The sequence below is a fragment of the Nematostella vectensis genome, chromosome 15 (genome assembly GCF_932526225.1).
Source record: "Nematostella vectensis chromosome 15, jaNemVect1.1, whole genome shotgun sequence".
Classification (NCBI taxonomy): domain Eukaryota; kingdom Metazoa; phylum Cnidaria; class Anthozoa; order Actiniaria; family Edwardsiidae; genus Nematostella; species Nematostella vectensis.
In genome coordinates, this window is record NC_064048.1 from 5,418,263 (window position 1) to 5,435,740 (window position 17,478).

At 38.2% G+C, this 17,478-nt stretch overlaps 4 protein-coding genes across 7 annotated transcripts; 2 read left to right on the forward strand and 2 right to left on the reverse strand.

Annotated features, from left to right (window-relative positions):
• The first annotated feature begins 144 nt into the window (after positions 1–144).
• On the forward strand, positions 145–4,191 carry LOC116604825. 4 transcript variants are annotated; one of them, XM_032367757.2, is made up of 4 exons: positions 145–1,100; positions 2,338–2,464; positions 3,040–3,126; positions 3,978–4,191. In XM_032367757.2, exons 1-4 carry the CDS (start codon positions 1,078–1,080, stop codon positions 4,134–4,136), a joined length of 396 nt encoding a protein of 131 aa, XP_032223648.1. In that variant the 5' UTR covers positions 145–1,077; the 3' UTR covers positions 4,137–4,191. The 4 variants fall into 4 exon arrangements, with proteins under 4 accessions (XP_032223648.1, XP_048578740.1, XP_032223650.1 ...); XM_048722783.1 differs by having other exon boundaries at positions 3,104–3,126; XM_032367759.2 differs by having other exon boundaries at positions 2,359–2,464; positions 3,104–3,126.
• Positions 4,192–4,791: 600 nt separating this feature from the next.
• Positions 4,792–9,228, reverse strand: LOC5522336 (coiled-coil domain-containing protein 34). The gene is made up of 2 exons (XM_001641906.3): positions 9,042–9,228; positions 4,792–7,353 (listed from the first exon to the last, which is right to left on the reverse strand). Exon 2 carries the CDS (start codon positions 7,150–7,152, stop codon positions 6,127–6,129), a length of 1,026 nt encoding a protein of 341 aa, XP_001641956.1. The 5' UTR covers positions 7,153–7,353; positions 9,042–9,228; the 3' UTR covers positions 4,792–6,126.
• Positions 9,229–9,421: 193 nt separating this feature from the next.
• LOC5522212 (transmembrane protein 19) lies at positions 9,422–12,261 on the forward strand. The gene is made up of 2 exons (XM_032367431.2): positions 9,422–9,856; positions 10,795–12,261. The coding sequence occupies exons 1-2, from the start codon at positions 9,610–9,612 to the stop codon at positions 11,460–11,462; spliced, it is 915 nt and encodes a 304-aa protein (XP_032223322.2). The 5' UTR covers positions 9,422–9,609; the 3' UTR covers positions 11,463–12,261.
• A 433-nt stretch (positions 12,262–12,694) lies between these two features.
• On the reverse strand, positions 12,695–17,420 carry LOC5522335 (bcl-2 homologous antagonist/killer). Its single transcript, XM_032367432.2, has 2 exons — positions 16,831–17,420; positions 12,695–15,117 (listed from the first exon to the last, which is right to left on the reverse strand). Exons 1-2 carry the CDS (start codon positions 17,377–17,379, stop codon positions 15,007–15,009), a joined length of 660 nt encoding a protein of 219 aa, XP_032223323.1. The 5' UTR covers positions 17,380–17,420; the 3' UTR covers positions 12,695–15,006.
• Between the last annotated feature and the right edge of the window lie 58 nt (positions 17,421–17,478).

Genomic DNA, 17,478 nt, shown 5'->3' on the forward strand with positions numbered 1-17,478 from the left:
TTTCCATATAGTGTAGGGGGTGGGGGAGTGGGAGTCGAGTCAGATAGAAACCAAAATTACAACTAACCCCTCCCCCTCCATGAACCACTTAGAAAAAAACGAATGGCACCATTGATTGATATGTTTCTACTAAAAATCATCGGATATTGTTACGTAATCGACCTGAAGTAAACTGGTGATACAAAAGGGACTTCATTATTATGCATAACACTTTGATTGAAAGTATATGATAAGGCTTAGTTGTTCTATTATTTCCTCTGAGTGATCAAAAAAATGATTATCTCTAAAAGCTAAATGAGTCCCTTATCATAATTTCTTAAAAAAGACAAGAACAAGAAAAAGAACGGTAGTTTGGGCTCTCTATGTCCTTCACATCGCGCGTGCGTTTTATTAGGATTGGCGGACAAAAATGATTATCTCTAAAAGCTAAATGAGTCCCTTGCATTTTTTATCATAATTTCTAAAAAAAGACAAGAACAAGAAAAAGAACGGTAGTTTGGGCTCTCTATGTCCTTCACATCGCGCGTGCGTTTTATTAGGATTGGCGGACAAAAATGATTATCTCTAAAAGCTAAATGAGTCCCTTGCATTTTTTATCATAATTTTTAAAAAAAGACAAGAACAAGAAAAAGAACGGTAGTTTGGGCTCTCCATGTCCTTCGCATCGCGCGTGCGTTTTATGAGGATTGGCGGACAAAAATGATTATCTCTAAAAGCTAAATGAGTCCCTTGCATTTTTTATCATAATTTCTAAAAAAAGACAAGAACAAGAAAAAGAACGGTAGTTTGGGCTCTCTATGTCCTTCACATCGCGCGTGCGTTTTATTAGGATTGGCGGACAAAAATGATTATCTCTAAAAGCTAAATGAGTCCCTTGCATTTTTTATCATAATTTCTAAAAAAAGACAAGAACAAGAAAAAGAACGGTAGTTTGGGCTCTCTGTGTCCTTCACATCGCGCGTGCGTTTTATGAGGATTGGCGCGCGCCTTGTACCGTTACAGCGCGCGCAAAAAGAAGCATCTTATTAAATTTGAAGCCAAAGAGTCCAGTCAAAAAACTCTGGGACGTCGCTAACCATGCCTAGAGGGGAAGAGATAGAGTGAGTATGCCAATGTTATTGACCAAGCCTCAAACACATGCTAAAAGCCAAAACAGTTAGCGCTTGCATACAGTTATTCATGATTGTTTTGCATAAAGAGCAAGGAAAAGATAGAGGCCACAGATAAACAAATATAGGTCTTTACAAAGGGCTGACTCATTATTCATTCATTTTGGTTCTCTAAAGAGGCTGCAATTGTAAAGTTCTTTTATTTTTCAACCGTTTTTACTTTCATAAATAGACTCTGCAAATTTTAAGTATCTGGACCACCCTTAAATTTCAAATTACGTCTCATACATTTTTTTTATGAGTGAACACCGCTCTAATCTAAAGGCCTTGCTAAACTGGGCGATATGTCGCGTGCGACATCTCTCCTAAATGTTTCCTAGTTTAGCCACCACTAGGCTCAGATACATTATGCCGGCATAATTTTGAGCATAATACTATAGTCGGAGCATCGAGCATAATGCCGGCTAATACCCATTTTTTCAGGCATAATAGTACAAAATCACTTAGGACATCAAGTGGCTGCTTGATTTTGTTGTGTTATTGCTCTTTACTTTCCAATCAAACCAACATAACGAAAAAATAACTGAAGTGTGTGGGTGTTTTGATTTGGGGGCTTGGTACTCAGGTTTTAAATTTATGCCAGGCTGCTAAGCCCTTACAGTTGTCATCTCCTTTGATCACTCATTGTGAGTCATGGCTGAGAGTTCAACAACTCAGGCTGACAGTTCAACAACTGTTGACCCTGCTGGGACTGTTGTTGATTTGACTCATCCCCCCCTGGAACATAAGAAGCTGCAAAGAATGCTTTATCGCAATTAAGAAGTCCAAGACCTTCCGACCTTGCCAGAACTCGACATTTCTTCAATAGGGCATGGAATATTGGTTAAAAAATTTGAAAGAACAACAATTTATGTCGAGCATAATACACCTTTTCGAGCCTAATTTTAAGCATAATATCATGTTTTTATGAGCATTGCTCAAAAGCATGCCCAAATTTTTTTCGAGCATAATGTATCTGGCCCTAGCCACCCCCAAAACATACAGTGCGCGACAAATTTTGTAGAGCGCGACACGAACATGTTTCTCAGCAATCGAGAAACATTTCTTTGTCGCTTCTACAAGATTTGGCGCGCGTTACAATGTCTTTTTGGGTGTCGCATAGTTAAGCCAGGCCTTAAGCATACTCCAGAAACAAACGCCACCTCGGCATCTAAACAAGTAAATGCAGTATTTTCCCTTTACATGCCAGCGAGGTTCGGTGGGTACCAGGCTGGGACGGCATTCTTCCCGAATGTCCGCCGAGGCCTCATTTGCATGGCGTCTGGCGATTGGCGGAGGGCGCTACAAAATGGAAGGTAAGGCCAAGGGCAAGCTCCGACCAGCACGAATTCGGAGGGGGAGGGGGGGGATTTGGTGTCTCCTAACCAAACCTACCCTGGGTACCAGAGGCTCCGAGCTTCGCGGCGACAACGATTTGCTCAAAACGTTTTCGCCGCGAAGCTTGGAGCTTCTGGTAACAAAGGGAAACTTAACCCTCTTTGATGAATTTCTGGCTATTGTTGTATCATCCACCCACCAATTCTGTATTTTCAAATTTGTTTGTAATAGTGAAGAAGAAAAGGTTGACAACGAAAATTTGCTTTTTAAATATTGAAGATACATTTCGGCATTGTCAATGCTTCCTTCTTCAGGTTAAAATTATTATCACGTTGGCTCTTTTCCTAGCCCCTCTGAAACCAGCAGAGGCTACGCGCTGATTTAGAAAGGCTTGTGCACTTTCCGTCCATTGACGTTATTTTTCGTACACAAGTATCACAGCAAAAACATTGCTAACGGCAAAAAAACAAGAGAAGATAAATTGTTTACGGCGTCTCGTCAGTCGTGGTTTCAAATGTTCTGGGTTCATACAATTAACACATGTTATATCTAGGACGTATCACACAACATAGCCACTATGCCCGACAAAAGGCCACAATTAACTGCCTATCTTGCAGAATATGAAAGAACACATACGCAGGTAAGGCAGAGTATTTAAAATGAGGAGGAGGCGGGGAGGGGGAGGAGGGGAGGGGGGGGGGGGATGCGGTGAACTCCCCGTTCCCATTCTAGAACTCAATAAGTAGTAGTAGTAGTAGTGACTTCTTTTTTTAACTTGAGGTACGTTCGGGTTTTTACACCTATCTTCCCCACATCTACCTCACCTATCACGGGCACCATGTTACGAATACCTGAGTCTAACTAACAGTAAATCTTATATAAATGAGTAGCGAATTAAATTTCAAATCGTCCTTCATAAGCATCAGCTCAATTATATTTCTAAAGTGTGAAAAAAATGCAGGGAGTGTTTCATGATAAGAGTTTTGAATTATTTTTTCCCTGTGTTCTTTTGTTATACACTTTCTTTTTCATAAGAATGTCTAATTTTCAGTCGAGGCTGGGGCCGTTAAGTAAATACAGGGACTTAGCTGGCCTCGAAATATTGATCGAAATATTGAGGGGAGGGGGGAGGGCAGAATACAGAAACGTTTAGAAATATTGGGGGGCAAAGCCACGCCCTTACTGGTCATTTCCTTGTAATTTTTGAAAATATTGCGGGGGCACGTGCCCACCCCTTGTATATAAGAATACAATACCCAATGAATTATTAGGAAGAGAATTACGCTACTAATATCAATAACAATAATGGTTGTAACTTTGAGCAGAACTTAATTCTGCTTTTTTGAACACATCAGGACTAAAAAAGCTATCTGCGCCACGGCATGTTCTTGACATTTTGTGAAAATCTCAGGCTGGACGTTCTTATAAAAAGGTTCTTATAAAAAAGAGTGTAGTGAAGGATATATTCACGAATGACATTTTCTTTTTCAGATGGATGCTTACAAAAAGAGAAAACATGCTAAACGAATTAAAAAACACAGAAATAAGATACCAAAGAAACAAAAAAAGCCTACAAAAGTCCAGAAGGTTGATGCTGCAGTTCAGACCAATGAAGAGGAACTTTTAAATCAAGACTTTATGGATTATTGATAAAATGCCCAATGATATTAATAGAAAATAAAATACTTTTAAAAAACATGTTTTACACGCGTTTTTCACCCCCCCCCCCCGAAAAAAAATAAATAAAACTGATACCCCAAACTTTATACCACCAAAAAACAAAACAAAAACTCACCTTTATTAATAGTTATTTAACCTGCATGCATGTGGTTTAAAAAATAATGAGACCAATTGCAGACAGACTAGTTTTTATTAAATATAATAGATGAGGCAAAATTGGAAACAGAATTTGAATCTGAGTCCCCCCATATAATACACCAAAAACTGGAATTCGACTCTGCCAAATTTTTGTCTTTAATAAGACTTCTTCAGGGCAGCCTTCTTCAGTCTTCATGGCAGTCTGCCCTGAAGAAATCTTATTGGAGACGAAAATTTGGCAGAGTAGAATTCCAGATTTTGGTGTATTTTATTTATTCTTCTGGTTCACAAACACAACTATTTGGGCTTTTTGTATTTACGAGTCCCCCTTTTAGATATTTACACGAACTTTTACAAAAGTTTTTATCTTCACTGATGAAAATGGCTACTAAAACATGCATCATGGGAAGAGTCGAACACATCAGTCTCCTTTTTTTTAAGAAACAGCAGTTTTGGATTTTAGTATCAGTTGACAGGGACGGCAATATAAAATTTTTGCTTTTATTATTGTATCTTGATATTGTAGTTCTCTTAAAAGGTGTATTGATGACCTTAGTTGACTACAGGCTTCACTCCCAAGGCAAGAGGAAAATTATAGTGGTTTCCAATTGGCCTTTAGAGTTGCATTTATGTCATGGGAAAAGGCATATACTTATATGAGCTAGAGCTTGAAGGCACATTTATCTATCAATTAGTCTGTTTACTAATTCTCTTCTGTACTCTCCAGTGCTCTCATTAACTTTCAGAGTAGGCACTGGAGATTGATAAGTAGGGGGTGGAAGTTTTTTCATCTTTTTAGCTTAAATAAAACTTAAGTCGCCTTTTTTAAAAATGTAGCTGGTGCTCGGTGGAAAATAGCTGGCTCTTCCGCCAGGCCTAATGAAACCCCTACTCTCTATTCTTGTTCAATACAAGGTAAAGTCATCACTTAACCCTTAGCATAATATATTTCCCTTGGGTGCTAATTGAGTGCAAGGCATACACTTTGCTGTAAAAGGGTCTTTGGCCTTTCAATCATGAGTCTGTTAATTCCTCCTTATATATTTATTCTCTTAGTCTGCAAAGCAATTTCAAGGGGCTGGAATAACTGGCTGCATGTATCTAGGTAGTCTCCTTGCAGCTGCTTTTTTTGAAATGTTGCATGAGCAAAACTAAAGGGGCTGCAAGGAGACTAGCACCAGGGATGGGGAAATTAAAAAAATACTTGGAGCTGACTCTTCGGTTTTTTCTTTTTGTGTTCTTAGTGTTTTATTTATTCTAGAGTTCACCAGGGGCAGTGGTATTGTTATCTAACATGATCTTTCTTATAAGCAAGGCAGACTTTGAGTCAGTAATACATGTGCTCTTATTTGAGACGCAGAGCTAAAATGAATAGATTTTGCACAACTACCTTGTGTGTTCTAAGAGCATATGGTAAAAAAAAATGGGGTTCGCTGCAAGGGCTCCTTCTACATGTTATCCTTACAATATTGAGTCTGGCAAAATGGTCAATCTCCATTACCTTTTGTGCTTGCTTTGCAGTCTATAATTCTCCCTGTCTCTATTGTTCCTTAAAAGGTTTAGGGTCACATTTGGCCTTCAGTGGGAAATACTTTGCTTGGGTTCAGATTGAGTGCAAGGCATTCATCCGATCAAGGTTACGGGAGTTTGAAGCCAATTTTATGTTCTTCATAAACTCACTGTCAGATTCTCTGTTCTTCAAAAAAGAAAATGATATGGCTATGGCTTGGACTCAAAGTTGTCAATGTGATTTGTCCTTCTTGGTCACAATTCAAGGCAGACATTGAATAAAAAAGCTTGGCCTTGAAGTCACAAGTTACTATCAACTTCTCCCTTTACCAATACTTTCTCTACTTCTTTGTTCTTGCTCTTTGAAAAGAAGGGGTGGTGAAGGTGGTTGTAGTTCTCTTTTAGCGTGTCTATGTGCCCTATTTCTTTTAGGTGCCGATTGGACCCATGGCATGGGATTACAGTAATTAGGTGTGGGGTATGACCCCCAGTTATAATAAGCCGTAAGAACACCTCCAGCGTAGCAATAATTATCAGGAATACTTTTAGGGCGAGATTTGGCCTTCTTTAGCCATTCTTCATATGCCTGTTCACTTTTCATTTTCTTTTCAATCAGTTTATCCTTTTCCTCTCTGGCCTTTCTTTCCTCCTCCTCTTTCTTCTTGCTATCTCGCTTAAGCTTCTCTGACATCCACTTGTCAAAAGCAATTTTTGATTTCTCCTCAATAGTTCGATTTTGCTCCTCTTTTTCAGCCTGTTTCTGTTCTTGAAGTTTCTGGGAACTAGTCTTACTTTTAAGAATTTCCTTATTCTTCTTGTCAATCCATTCATTTATCTTCTCCTCTATTTCTTTCTGTTTATCCTCCTTCAACTTTCTTTGTTTTTCAAATTCTTCCTTTTCTTTCCTTCTTTTCTCTCTTATACGCATCTGTTTTTCGCGTTGTTCGGCCGTTTTCCTAACTAACCATTCCTCCCAAGGACTAAGCGCCTTTTCATACACTTCTTTTTTAGAGCTTTTACTTTCGCTGCTGAAGTCAGAATAGTAACTATTACTCCTGGTAGAGCAACTTGTCGAAATTCTACTTGAAGTACGCCTACTTTTACTGCTCTGGGCTTTCGGGGTCGATTCTGAGTTCGGGGTATTCTTTTTTAAATAGCTTTCTAGCTCACTACTTCTTACGCTTGCTTTCGAGCCAACAGATTCGTCCAAGGCACTATTAATGGAATTTTCCGAGCAAGTTTCTTGTTCTCTGGAATCTTGTCGGATAAGTTCACCTCCAAGGGGAGAAAGAAGTGATCTCGTCGAATCTCCAATAGAATCTTCTAAAAACAATGCCATGTCTACCCTTTTGCGACTTCTCTGAAGCCTTTCAGCTTACACGTAACACAAGATCGAATCACTGAGGTTAATAAACTTGAATTTGTACTAAACTTTATCCAAATTGTTATAAATAACATTCGAGTTCAACCGTCCTTGAAAGCAGTTACAAATCAAACCATGGCAGTAGCCGCTGACCAGAACACAGGAAGCCCATACACTCTAAAGGTGAAAAAAATAAGACTAATAAGACTAAATAAATAAACGTTAAAATCATTTTCCACAATTTCTATTTCATCCTAAATTCCTCTGACGGTTGTTTTTCTTGTCAATATATGGATAATATGTATATATATATATATATATATATATATATATATATATATATATATATATATATATTTTTTTTTTTTTTTTTTTTTCTGGTGTTTTTCCACCAGAAAATATTTTCCACCGGCGTAGAGGAAGGGTGAGTCTGCAGGAAGTCAGCGGTTAATGTATACTTTCGGTCGGAACCGATCGGTCGACACGTCGTCGGAAATCCCGACTGACAGAGGTAATTCAAGATGGCGGCTGAGAGGCCTGAAAATCGCGAGGAATCCACAAGACTAGATTTACAACAAAATTACGCTCCTCTTTTTCTCTGCATTTTAGTGGTAAAATCCATGACAACACTCATTTCCAACGGGGATTGGGGGGGGGGGGGGGGGGGTACTCCCTATATCCATCAGACGGGGATCATCGTCGTATCTTTTAGAGTGTAAATTTGGAGCCTTGGGGATCTTTTAGAGGGGTGAAAATGAGAATGCCCAGATTTTTTTTACCTCGGTATCTTTTAGGGTGCTATTATAGCATCGTCATCTAACTTGTAGCTCATGAAAGAGCGTTAACACGTGTCAATCGGTGTTTTTAGATCACTAACCAGCGAAAACATCACACAACCCACGGGACGATAATTGATAGCGGGCTTAACAATGATCTTGTTTTGTCTGAGGTATCTTTTAGGGGGTAAATTCATGTCTTACCACGCCTTTATACGTTTAATATCGGAGTACCCCCCTCTCCCCACCCACTACGGGACAGGCATGTTCTGTCCAGCCGTGCGCACTTCACGGCATCCTGTTACAGGTTGTAACAAAGAAATACTCGCAAGGATTAGCTGCTTAGATAAAATTCAATAATGAATATACACTAACACTATAAATGGAATACTGCTTCCAAGATAGAATAAAAAATAAAAGGAACTTCTAAAATCATAGAAATGCCGATTTTTGTGCTGCGTGGTAGTTCTGGAATCTTTAGCAATGGTTATATGACCCAACTATTATTGTAAGAAGAGTTAACACTGGAAATTACAGCTAAAAGTAAAAGCCCTTCTAAATTTCCCAAGGAAGTGGTAACCCGTGCTCCTCCCAATATAAACGGGTTCTTAAAGCCGTATTGTCACCAGTTTACTTCCGGTCTAATACGTAACAATCTCCGATGATTTTTAACGGAAAACGCGAAAAATATTTCAAAATATTGAAAGCAGTGTTTCTATTGGAAGTTTCTTCGAGGATGTGATCGATAATTTAGAGCGGATGGCCTGTTAAATATCTCGGATTCTAATAGATTCTTTTGTCTTTAAACGGTTGAGGTTTCCGTCGGACCTCCGGAAGTAAACTGGTGAATGCGGCTTTTAAGCTTTTAAGATTTTTAAAAAAATCGTTTACATAATAAATATCGATGACAATACCCACATTATAAATATACCTTTTCTGGTCGCACCAGTAAATGTAAAGAAGACGCCTAGTAGATCATAAACGTTTCAAAAACTCATACCAACATACCGTAAACCTCGACAGAAACATGTTCAAATTTTAAATGAAGACTGCGCATTTTTGCGTCCCACTGATCTACACAGCACTTACCTGATTCAGAGTATCGTTTGTCTCCTTTTGTGTGAAAGTTAACGAACTACATGAAAGGCAAAGAAATTCCTCTAAAACAGAATTCAAAGACTTGTCAGCTTCATAAAAAATGACATATAGTAATTATAATCTGTTCTAGCTTGTGTGAAATGTTCCTTCTATTTCCGAAAGTGTTTGTGACATTGTTTTAAATGCGGGAATTTTTGGACTTTATAGTTGCCGCCAGATTCAGCCCTGTTGCATTCTATTTTTATACCGGACGTTTTGTAATGCCTAATAGACCGGAAGTCAATGTATCATACCGCTGAAAGCCGGGAAGTCAGTCGGGATTTCCGACTACGTACCGGTGGTTCCGTACGACCGCTGACTTCCCGCAGACTCACCCTTCTTCCACGCCGGTGGAAAATTGATTCCCTTGTCTTTACCTTCGTGACTCGAGTAGTCTGTGTGTTTTCATCACGATGTACGGTAGAGACTTTACAAGGCTAAGACGTAGAGACTTTACAAGGCTAAAACGATTAGAGTTTTGCACGATTACATTCTCACGATCACACTAGAAACTCTTAAAATGAATGCTGAGTTTATCCTTCGAGCGGGTTTCGCCTTTGTGGTCAGTATTTTTATTTCAAGAAGAGGATTTCGGAGTAAATCTCTCGATCTCTCAGGTGCTTTGGCGGCCGTCTTGGTTGGGTTTGCCTGTGCTCTGAGTAGTCTCTGCTTCTTTTCGTCGCTTCTCGCCTTCTTCCTTAGTTCTTCAAGACTCACAAATTTTAGAGCCGAAGTTAAAAGAGAACTAGAAGATGATTTTAAAGAAGGTAGGAAAGAATCCAATTCGATCTCTGTGTACTTAAAAGTTATCCTATAGACTTTGAAAAGGACGTTTGTTGTTTGTGATTGCTGTGTTTATGGCGCTAAAAGATGAGGAAATTCGGGTCATAGAGTTTAATGGAGATCGCCTTATGTGTCTTTAACTCAAAACATATCAAATAATGAATGTTCGCGGGCGTCGATGGCTCAGCTTGGGGCGTTCAAAGGTCATTTTACAACGAAAACTTGTCAACACAAGGACCAACAAAGCGACGACGCACGCTACCGAAGCTAGAGTTCATAAAATCTTGCTCTGTTTCTCTTTTTTTCACAGGAATTGGATGTGAACACAACACACTTACTTAAAATACCCTGGTTTATTCCAAATGCTTCCTTAATATCAGTAAACAGAGCTTTTATGTCACCTATTTTACATTTCAAACGAAAAAGAATTTGCATAAAGTTTTATTTTACAAAAGCTATGTTAGCACCTCGTAAAACTAAAGTACCCTATTGTTTGTGATGAAGAATGAATAGGGTGCAAATTGGTGGCAATGAATTTTTAATTCATCAACTGGCTGATTACCAAAAACTTTAAGGCCCTTTCCAATTGATAAATAAGTTTGCAGTGTCTTTATTTCAGATCGTAATTTATTGTATTTTATGAATCCATTTTATTATATGGCCCAAAAATTCCCAACCTTGCTCCCAGGGTCTTCTTGATAAAAAAAAGATATATGCAATTTCATGACGTTCATGTAAGGCAAATAATACCAGCCACCCTAACCTAAACCCTAAACTTGGTTTCAATGGTCGTTAATCTAGTATTTACTGAAGGCTGAAGGTCGAATTAGACCCTGGGGGAAGCTGAAATATTTGACCACCTAGAGAAAACCACTTAAATACCTACACTATGATTAAAGTGTTGTTGCAATCATTGTTCCAGGAGGCCAACGTAACTGGGTTCAAGTAATGTGCAATGGAGGCATCGCCACCTTGGTGTCGCTCATATATGTGGTAGACAAAGGATGTGGAGAACGCTACATAGACTATGCCCATGACTTTGATGCCTCATTGATGGCTATGGCTGTATTAGGTGCCTTGGCTTGTAGCTGTGGAGACACATGGTCATCAGAAATTGGCACCGCCATAAAAAGTCACACCCCTCGTCTGATAACAACCCTGCGCAAGGTTCCTGTGGGAACAAATGGTGGTGTCACCATACCAGGAACTGTTGCTAGCATGACTGGAGGTTTATTTGTCGGATTAGCCTATTATGGGACCCTGTATCTTACAGTGCTAATGCGTGTCAAGGTTGAAGTACCTCCGCAGTGGCCAATCATATTTATTGGACTTGTTGCTGGCTTCTTTGGATCAATAATAGACTCATTTCTTGGTGCAACAGTGCAATATTCTGGCTTCTGTTCTGTCAAAAAGCATGTTGTGAACAGACCTACTGCAACCGCCAAGCATATCTCTGGAATCCTCTTGCTAGACAACCATGCAGTTAACCTTGTGTCCTCAGCAGTTACTGGCTTTGCAATGCCCATATTTGGGTACTATGTGTGGAAGTATGTTAATGACAGCAACCACTTGGTAGTCATGGATAGCTGACCCTTAGTTAAATCATCATTGAGTTCTTAAATAGTACATGGAAAAGTACTTGGATATAAATTTATGGTTTAAAAGGCTGGCAGGCATTCTATTGCTTTGCAAATTTTACCACTTCCCATCATTTTATTTAGCAACCTGAATAACTCCTCATTTTAGTTGGTGATATAAGAGAAAAGGGTTAACAAGAAAAATAAAGCTAGAAATTCATAGATTTAAGTCATGGATTATATTACTTTTGTTGTCACAACAGGCACATAACAGCAGGCATAATACTTGTAGGTCTGAGTAGCCCTGTTTATATTTAAATTCTCCAATTTCTTTTTTCGAATTGAGGTTTAAAACCTTGTAGATTTAGAGGGAAACAGGGAGCAATTTGGAGACAATATTTATACAGCTACGATCTGTAATTTTCTCTGTTTATCGCAATGACAAACGCAGTCTGGAACTCTTTTCAGTTAGGATAACAAAATATTTAAAACTGGGCTCTGATATAAAAGCCAAGGTACACCGCATATTTAGTGATACAGGTTTTAGAGCCATTAAAGAGGCACATTTTTAGACAAATCACCAGAAACATATATGTTTTTGTTTTAATTTATTACATAAATTATAAACTATTTAAAAGAAAGGAAGTTGTGCCAGTTTTTCAATTAAGAATATTTTAGTATTGAGTGCAAGATATAATTTAGTTAAAAAATATCAAATGCTGTATAGTAGTTTTCTGTATTTTAGATCTGTAATCTGGCACTGTTGTTTGATGCATCAATGCAACATAAAATAAAGAATTTTTGAGTTTTGATTGCTGTCTCATTTGTGGGATAAGTTCTGTTCAACATGTTTTTTTTTTCTTAATAGCTGGAGTAATGGAAAATATTTTTTAAGGCCTGTTGCCAGGCCTTATTTTAAACCAATTTAACGGCCTGAAGCAAGGTATTAAAAAAGCAGGGGGATTCATTCTTATTTTGTTGATCAACTTATATTTCTTTAAATTCTTTAGCAAAATCCTTTTAAACGGGAGCAGCAGCGGGTAGACTGTAATGCAGACATTTACCTGGTGTTTTTAATAGCGAAAAAATGGCCTCGAGTGATTCATAGCAACCATCTTTGAACAAAAAATGGTGGCTATAAAAACACCAAATGCCTGGTTGCCCCCCATCCCCTCCCAATTCTTCAATGTCCTTCCATACTATTCTGAAAATAACATATTGGATGAAAATGATTTACATCATAGATGATAGGCAAACATTTTATTCCAATATTTATGGTACCCTGTCACAATTTCATAATTTTAAGAAAGGCACCTGAAATTACATTTTTAAGAAAAAACTTAAATAACACACAATATATACAATTCAAGTTTGCATTAGACAAAATGCCTGTTAAGCAACAAAATTATCCATCTCAAAGTGGTATTGTTGTGCCTAAATACATTAGCTAACCTAATTATTTTATTTTACAGCGCGAGTTATAAATGTGAACAGTAAAAATATGCATGAAATTGTAGCTCAACCAATAGCACAAGATATTAAAACCGTTCAATGCAAACAAGTCTCAACAACTATCAGTGCCAGAATCTTTGCATGTGATAAAAACATTCAACACATATTCTCACTTTTCGTAGTTTTTTTAAAACCAGTCCCTCTGTAACTAAGAAATAGAACATGCATTGGAATTATTCAGGTGTCTACAGTGTAATTACCACATAATTCTAAATTTCTCTACATTTAGTTTTTTTAAGCATTATTGTGGAGTACAGAACATTGAAAATTTACAAAAAAGGAAGTATTACCTCATGACAAAAAATAGGGTGCTACACTTTGTAGTGTACATATGAACAGAAGTTCTACACTTGAATACAAGTTGAAACCAGTAAATCTAAGGAATCCAGTTTACTGCATTTCTCTTCTATAACAGTGGCTTATAGGTGTAAAAAGGAAGCCTTAGTTAGCAAAATGGAAGTTTAAACAAAGGACTCAAACTCTGATTTAGTTGAGTCCTTCACTAGGCGAACCTATTTAAAGCCGCATTGTCACCAGTTTACTTCCGGATGTCAGATGGAAACCTCAAACGTTAAAAGAAAAAAGAATCTATTTGAATCCGAAATATTTAACAGGCCATCCGCTCTAAATTAGTGGTCACATCCTCAAAGAAACTTCCAATAGACACACTGCTTTCTATATTTTGAAATATTTTTCGTGTTTTCCATTAAAAATTATCGTCAATTCTTACGTAATCGACCGGAAGTAAACTGGTGACAATGCGTCTTTAACTAGAACAACTCTTTATTAAGGACAGTTCTTTTCCTATGAAAGTCAGAAAAACACCGGTCTGAATTGGTGATTAAATCAGCATCATGGCCACAAAAAAAATGTCAACTGGAGATGAGCAGTCTTATTTATTCCTTGTATTTCCTAAAGCAACAGACATCATGCTGAGTATTATACAAATCAGTACAATATCCAAGTTAAGATAATTCAATTGTACTTATGGCCTCTACTGCTTTCAAATGCATTCAATTAGTACATCTAAAGAATTAAATTCACAGTACTTAAATTTTGAGCTAACAATACCTAGCCCAATTTAAATGCAACAATCCAAGGCCAAATGGCATCACAATCATTCAAGGAGACACATACAGCATGAGCACTTAGGGAGTCAGAAGAATCAAGAATCACTACTTCTCATGGTGCCATGTGCAATCTCTGAAGGTACAGTAGCAAATCCCTTGTTTGGAAGTATTTTAAAACTCAGCTAAGCATATTTGTTAAAAAGCATTGGAATGAAGGTTAGTTGACTTTTAAGACCACACAAGGAGCTGTAAAAGAACAATCTCACATGCTTATCTGGTAACCCCTTCTGCAGGCACATGTAAATAAAGGTGGGTACAGTGAGGTGGGAGTACCAAGCCTACTGTACTCAGTAGAAAGTATTTTGAGTGGGGAGGAAGTTTACCCACTAAGTGGACCATTTTCTTGTCCCAGTTTGTAGTGCTACTGATGAAAGTGGTGGTTGTTTCAAAACCCCTGGGCTGACTCATAGCTGCGAAAGAGGCATTGTTTTTTTTTTGTATGATATCTACACCTGCCCACCCACCAGCTAAGCTCAGCGTATCCGGGCTACAATGCCAGTAATATACCTATACTACTGCTAAAATCAAACACAGACAAAAGCAAGAAAGCTTTAGCTAGTGCCTTGAATGAATAAAGAATTTTTCGCAGAAATTTAAAGCGACATTGTCACCAGTTTTCTTCTGGAGGGCCGACAGGAAACTCTACCAACAAGACACAAAAGAATCTAAGAATCCACGCTATCTAACAGGCCATCGGCTCTAAATTATCAGTCACAAAAGAAATTTTAATTTTGAATTTTTTTTATGTTTTCCAGTAAAAATAATCAGAGATTGTTACATAATTGACAGGTAAACTGGTGACATTGTCACTTTAAGTCAGTCCAATTTGTCAAGATTTCAAGCCTTGATTGGCCCCTGCCATATTAATTACACTACTCTAGTACTGACATTCATTTATGCTACAGTATTTACATATCACTTCTTGAGACGATTTGCAGCCCATAGTGCAACTACAGTGCCGAGGATGATAACGGTGCCGACAGTGTACCAGCTTGGCTCAGACAGTCTGAAGTCCATGACAGATCTCTGAAAATGTTTAAAATTTGTCAAGATGTGATCATTTTACCTCAATTAAAAGCCCTATATACACAAATCAATGGAAAATTGGATGAATTCCAGGGGTGGCAGGGCTGGCCCAAAAGTAAAGGAATCCAAGACCAGGGCCGTAGTAGGGGGTGGGGCACTGGGGGCATGTGCCCCTCCAAAATATTTTCAAAAATTATCAGGAAATGACCAGTATACTGTAAGCTGAAAAATCAGTGATTCCCATAGCCGGCAGCACAGAGAACACATCTCACTTATTGATGAACTTGGAAACAGAATCCTCTTGAACAGACTTTACATTTTCAATACAGGTAAATCTTGAAACTAATTGGGACTGCAAATGACCAGGCGTCAATTGGCCAATCAGGGACCAAGTTCAGATTCTGAACCTAGCATAAATCAAAATAACGCTTCAAGAGGCCAGAACCTTGCGTTGCAAGCTCGCTGGGCACTAAATGGAGAGACATTAGAGGCTGTGGAACCAGGGAAAAAGAGCCATCAGCGATTTAGGGCCTGAAGATAACTTGTAATCAGAGTGGTCCAAAAGTATTAACATTTTCAAGTTACTAAAAAATAGAAATTAATATAATTTACTACTCTAAATTCCCCTTGAAAAAAGGTAGGTTTCATCAATAAAATATGCATCATTTAAATAGTATACATCACAAAGAAGAAATAAATATAAATACTGTGTTGTTTTATGCAATTTCAAGGCCTCAAACCCCTCTATTCTCTGAGCACTTTGTTAAAAAAAAAATTCAGCAAACGGATAGATAGTGGCATACTGTACTGTATAACACTTTCCCTTGGTATCCCAAGAAGGGGGGGGGGGTAAACCCCCTAAAACTTCCCCCTAGTTCAGCTCATGAATACTGTAAATGACTTTATTTTAGTACCTACATAAGAATTTGAGTCAAAGAAATAACTTGACTCTTTCATAAAACAATCTGAGAAAATTTTAGGAAAAGTAAAGAAGTTGAAAATTGTTCAAAAATTATTGATGCTTCTGAACAACAGTGAAACGAGAAGCCTGCTAAGAATTATGTTATGTAATGTCCAAAACATTCCAAACTCATGACATCACTGCAACCTGTAAATAACATGCAGTTATTCAAATTAATCATAATCCAAACATGGCATATTAATTGAGGAATTTCTTTCATGGATTCTAAATTATCAAAGATTTAGATATTTGATAAATTAACCGTTAAAGGCTCCTATAACGCATCGCGTTTGATGTGTCAAAGTGTAAATTTCTCTTTTTGTTTCCGAGTAACTTCTGCTGACTTGGCATTACGCTTCCAATATGTGTTTTCTTGTCAATAACTGTCTGATATAACACCACCAAGTGCTAACTTGAATAATGTATCATGTTATGAAACTTCGAGGACATTTTAACGGTATTTTAGCATCACAGGTACACCAGAGCTTTCAAATAGGGAACAAATTCGGTGTGCGCCGACCGCTTTCTCTGAAAGGACACTTGAGTTTGAGGTTTAGGGATATTGAGACCTGATGGTTTTTAACTTAATCATTTTTGTAAAATAAAACACTACAAGCTATGCTCGTGACAATAGGATTAAAATAACAGCTCGACAGTTCTTAGGACGCAAAAATTTTCTTTTGAAAGTAAAATATTGCTTCTGGCTTTCTTCTTCACTCAGTTGTCACCGAAACCGTTTTACTGTTACTTACCCAGCCACCGTGCTCTGCAATCCATCTTGCTATCCTCTCGCGAAATATAAAGTCCACAACAAAGCGAATAATCCTTCTAAGGAAGCTCCCGCTGAATCCTCTTCGTATAACAGTAATCGCAATCTCGTATCCAAAGCACAGTAAAGCGATGATTCTTCCCCAACTTATACCAGAACGAAATAGTCGGCGGGCAACCGCGGCAAATGTATCGTAGGCTGTTCCCGGCGTGAGATGCAAGCTTTCTATCATGTCATGGAATTGGTCTCTATATTTAGCATCGATTTCATCTCCAACTTCCCCCAGACGTCGGCCAATGGTCGCAATATGTTGCCTTGATGTATCGTTACAAGAGCGAAGTTCTTCCAAAGCATCGGATCTCGCCTCTGTAAACTGAACTTCAGTATCACCTCGTTCGGCTTCATCTTGAAATCGCTGGTACATAAAATAACGGAAAACACCTTCGGTTTCACTAACAACAGTCTTTTCGGAGTCCTCTGATGGCTCCTGTTGGACCCCTTCTTCCGGGGGTAAATCACCAGCGCTCGCCATATTTACAAGCAGCGATTTCTTGTTCGAATTGACTGAAGGCTCAACTTTTCCAGCGGGTAGACCTATGAGCTTACACAGGTAGACCAAATAAGTTAATAA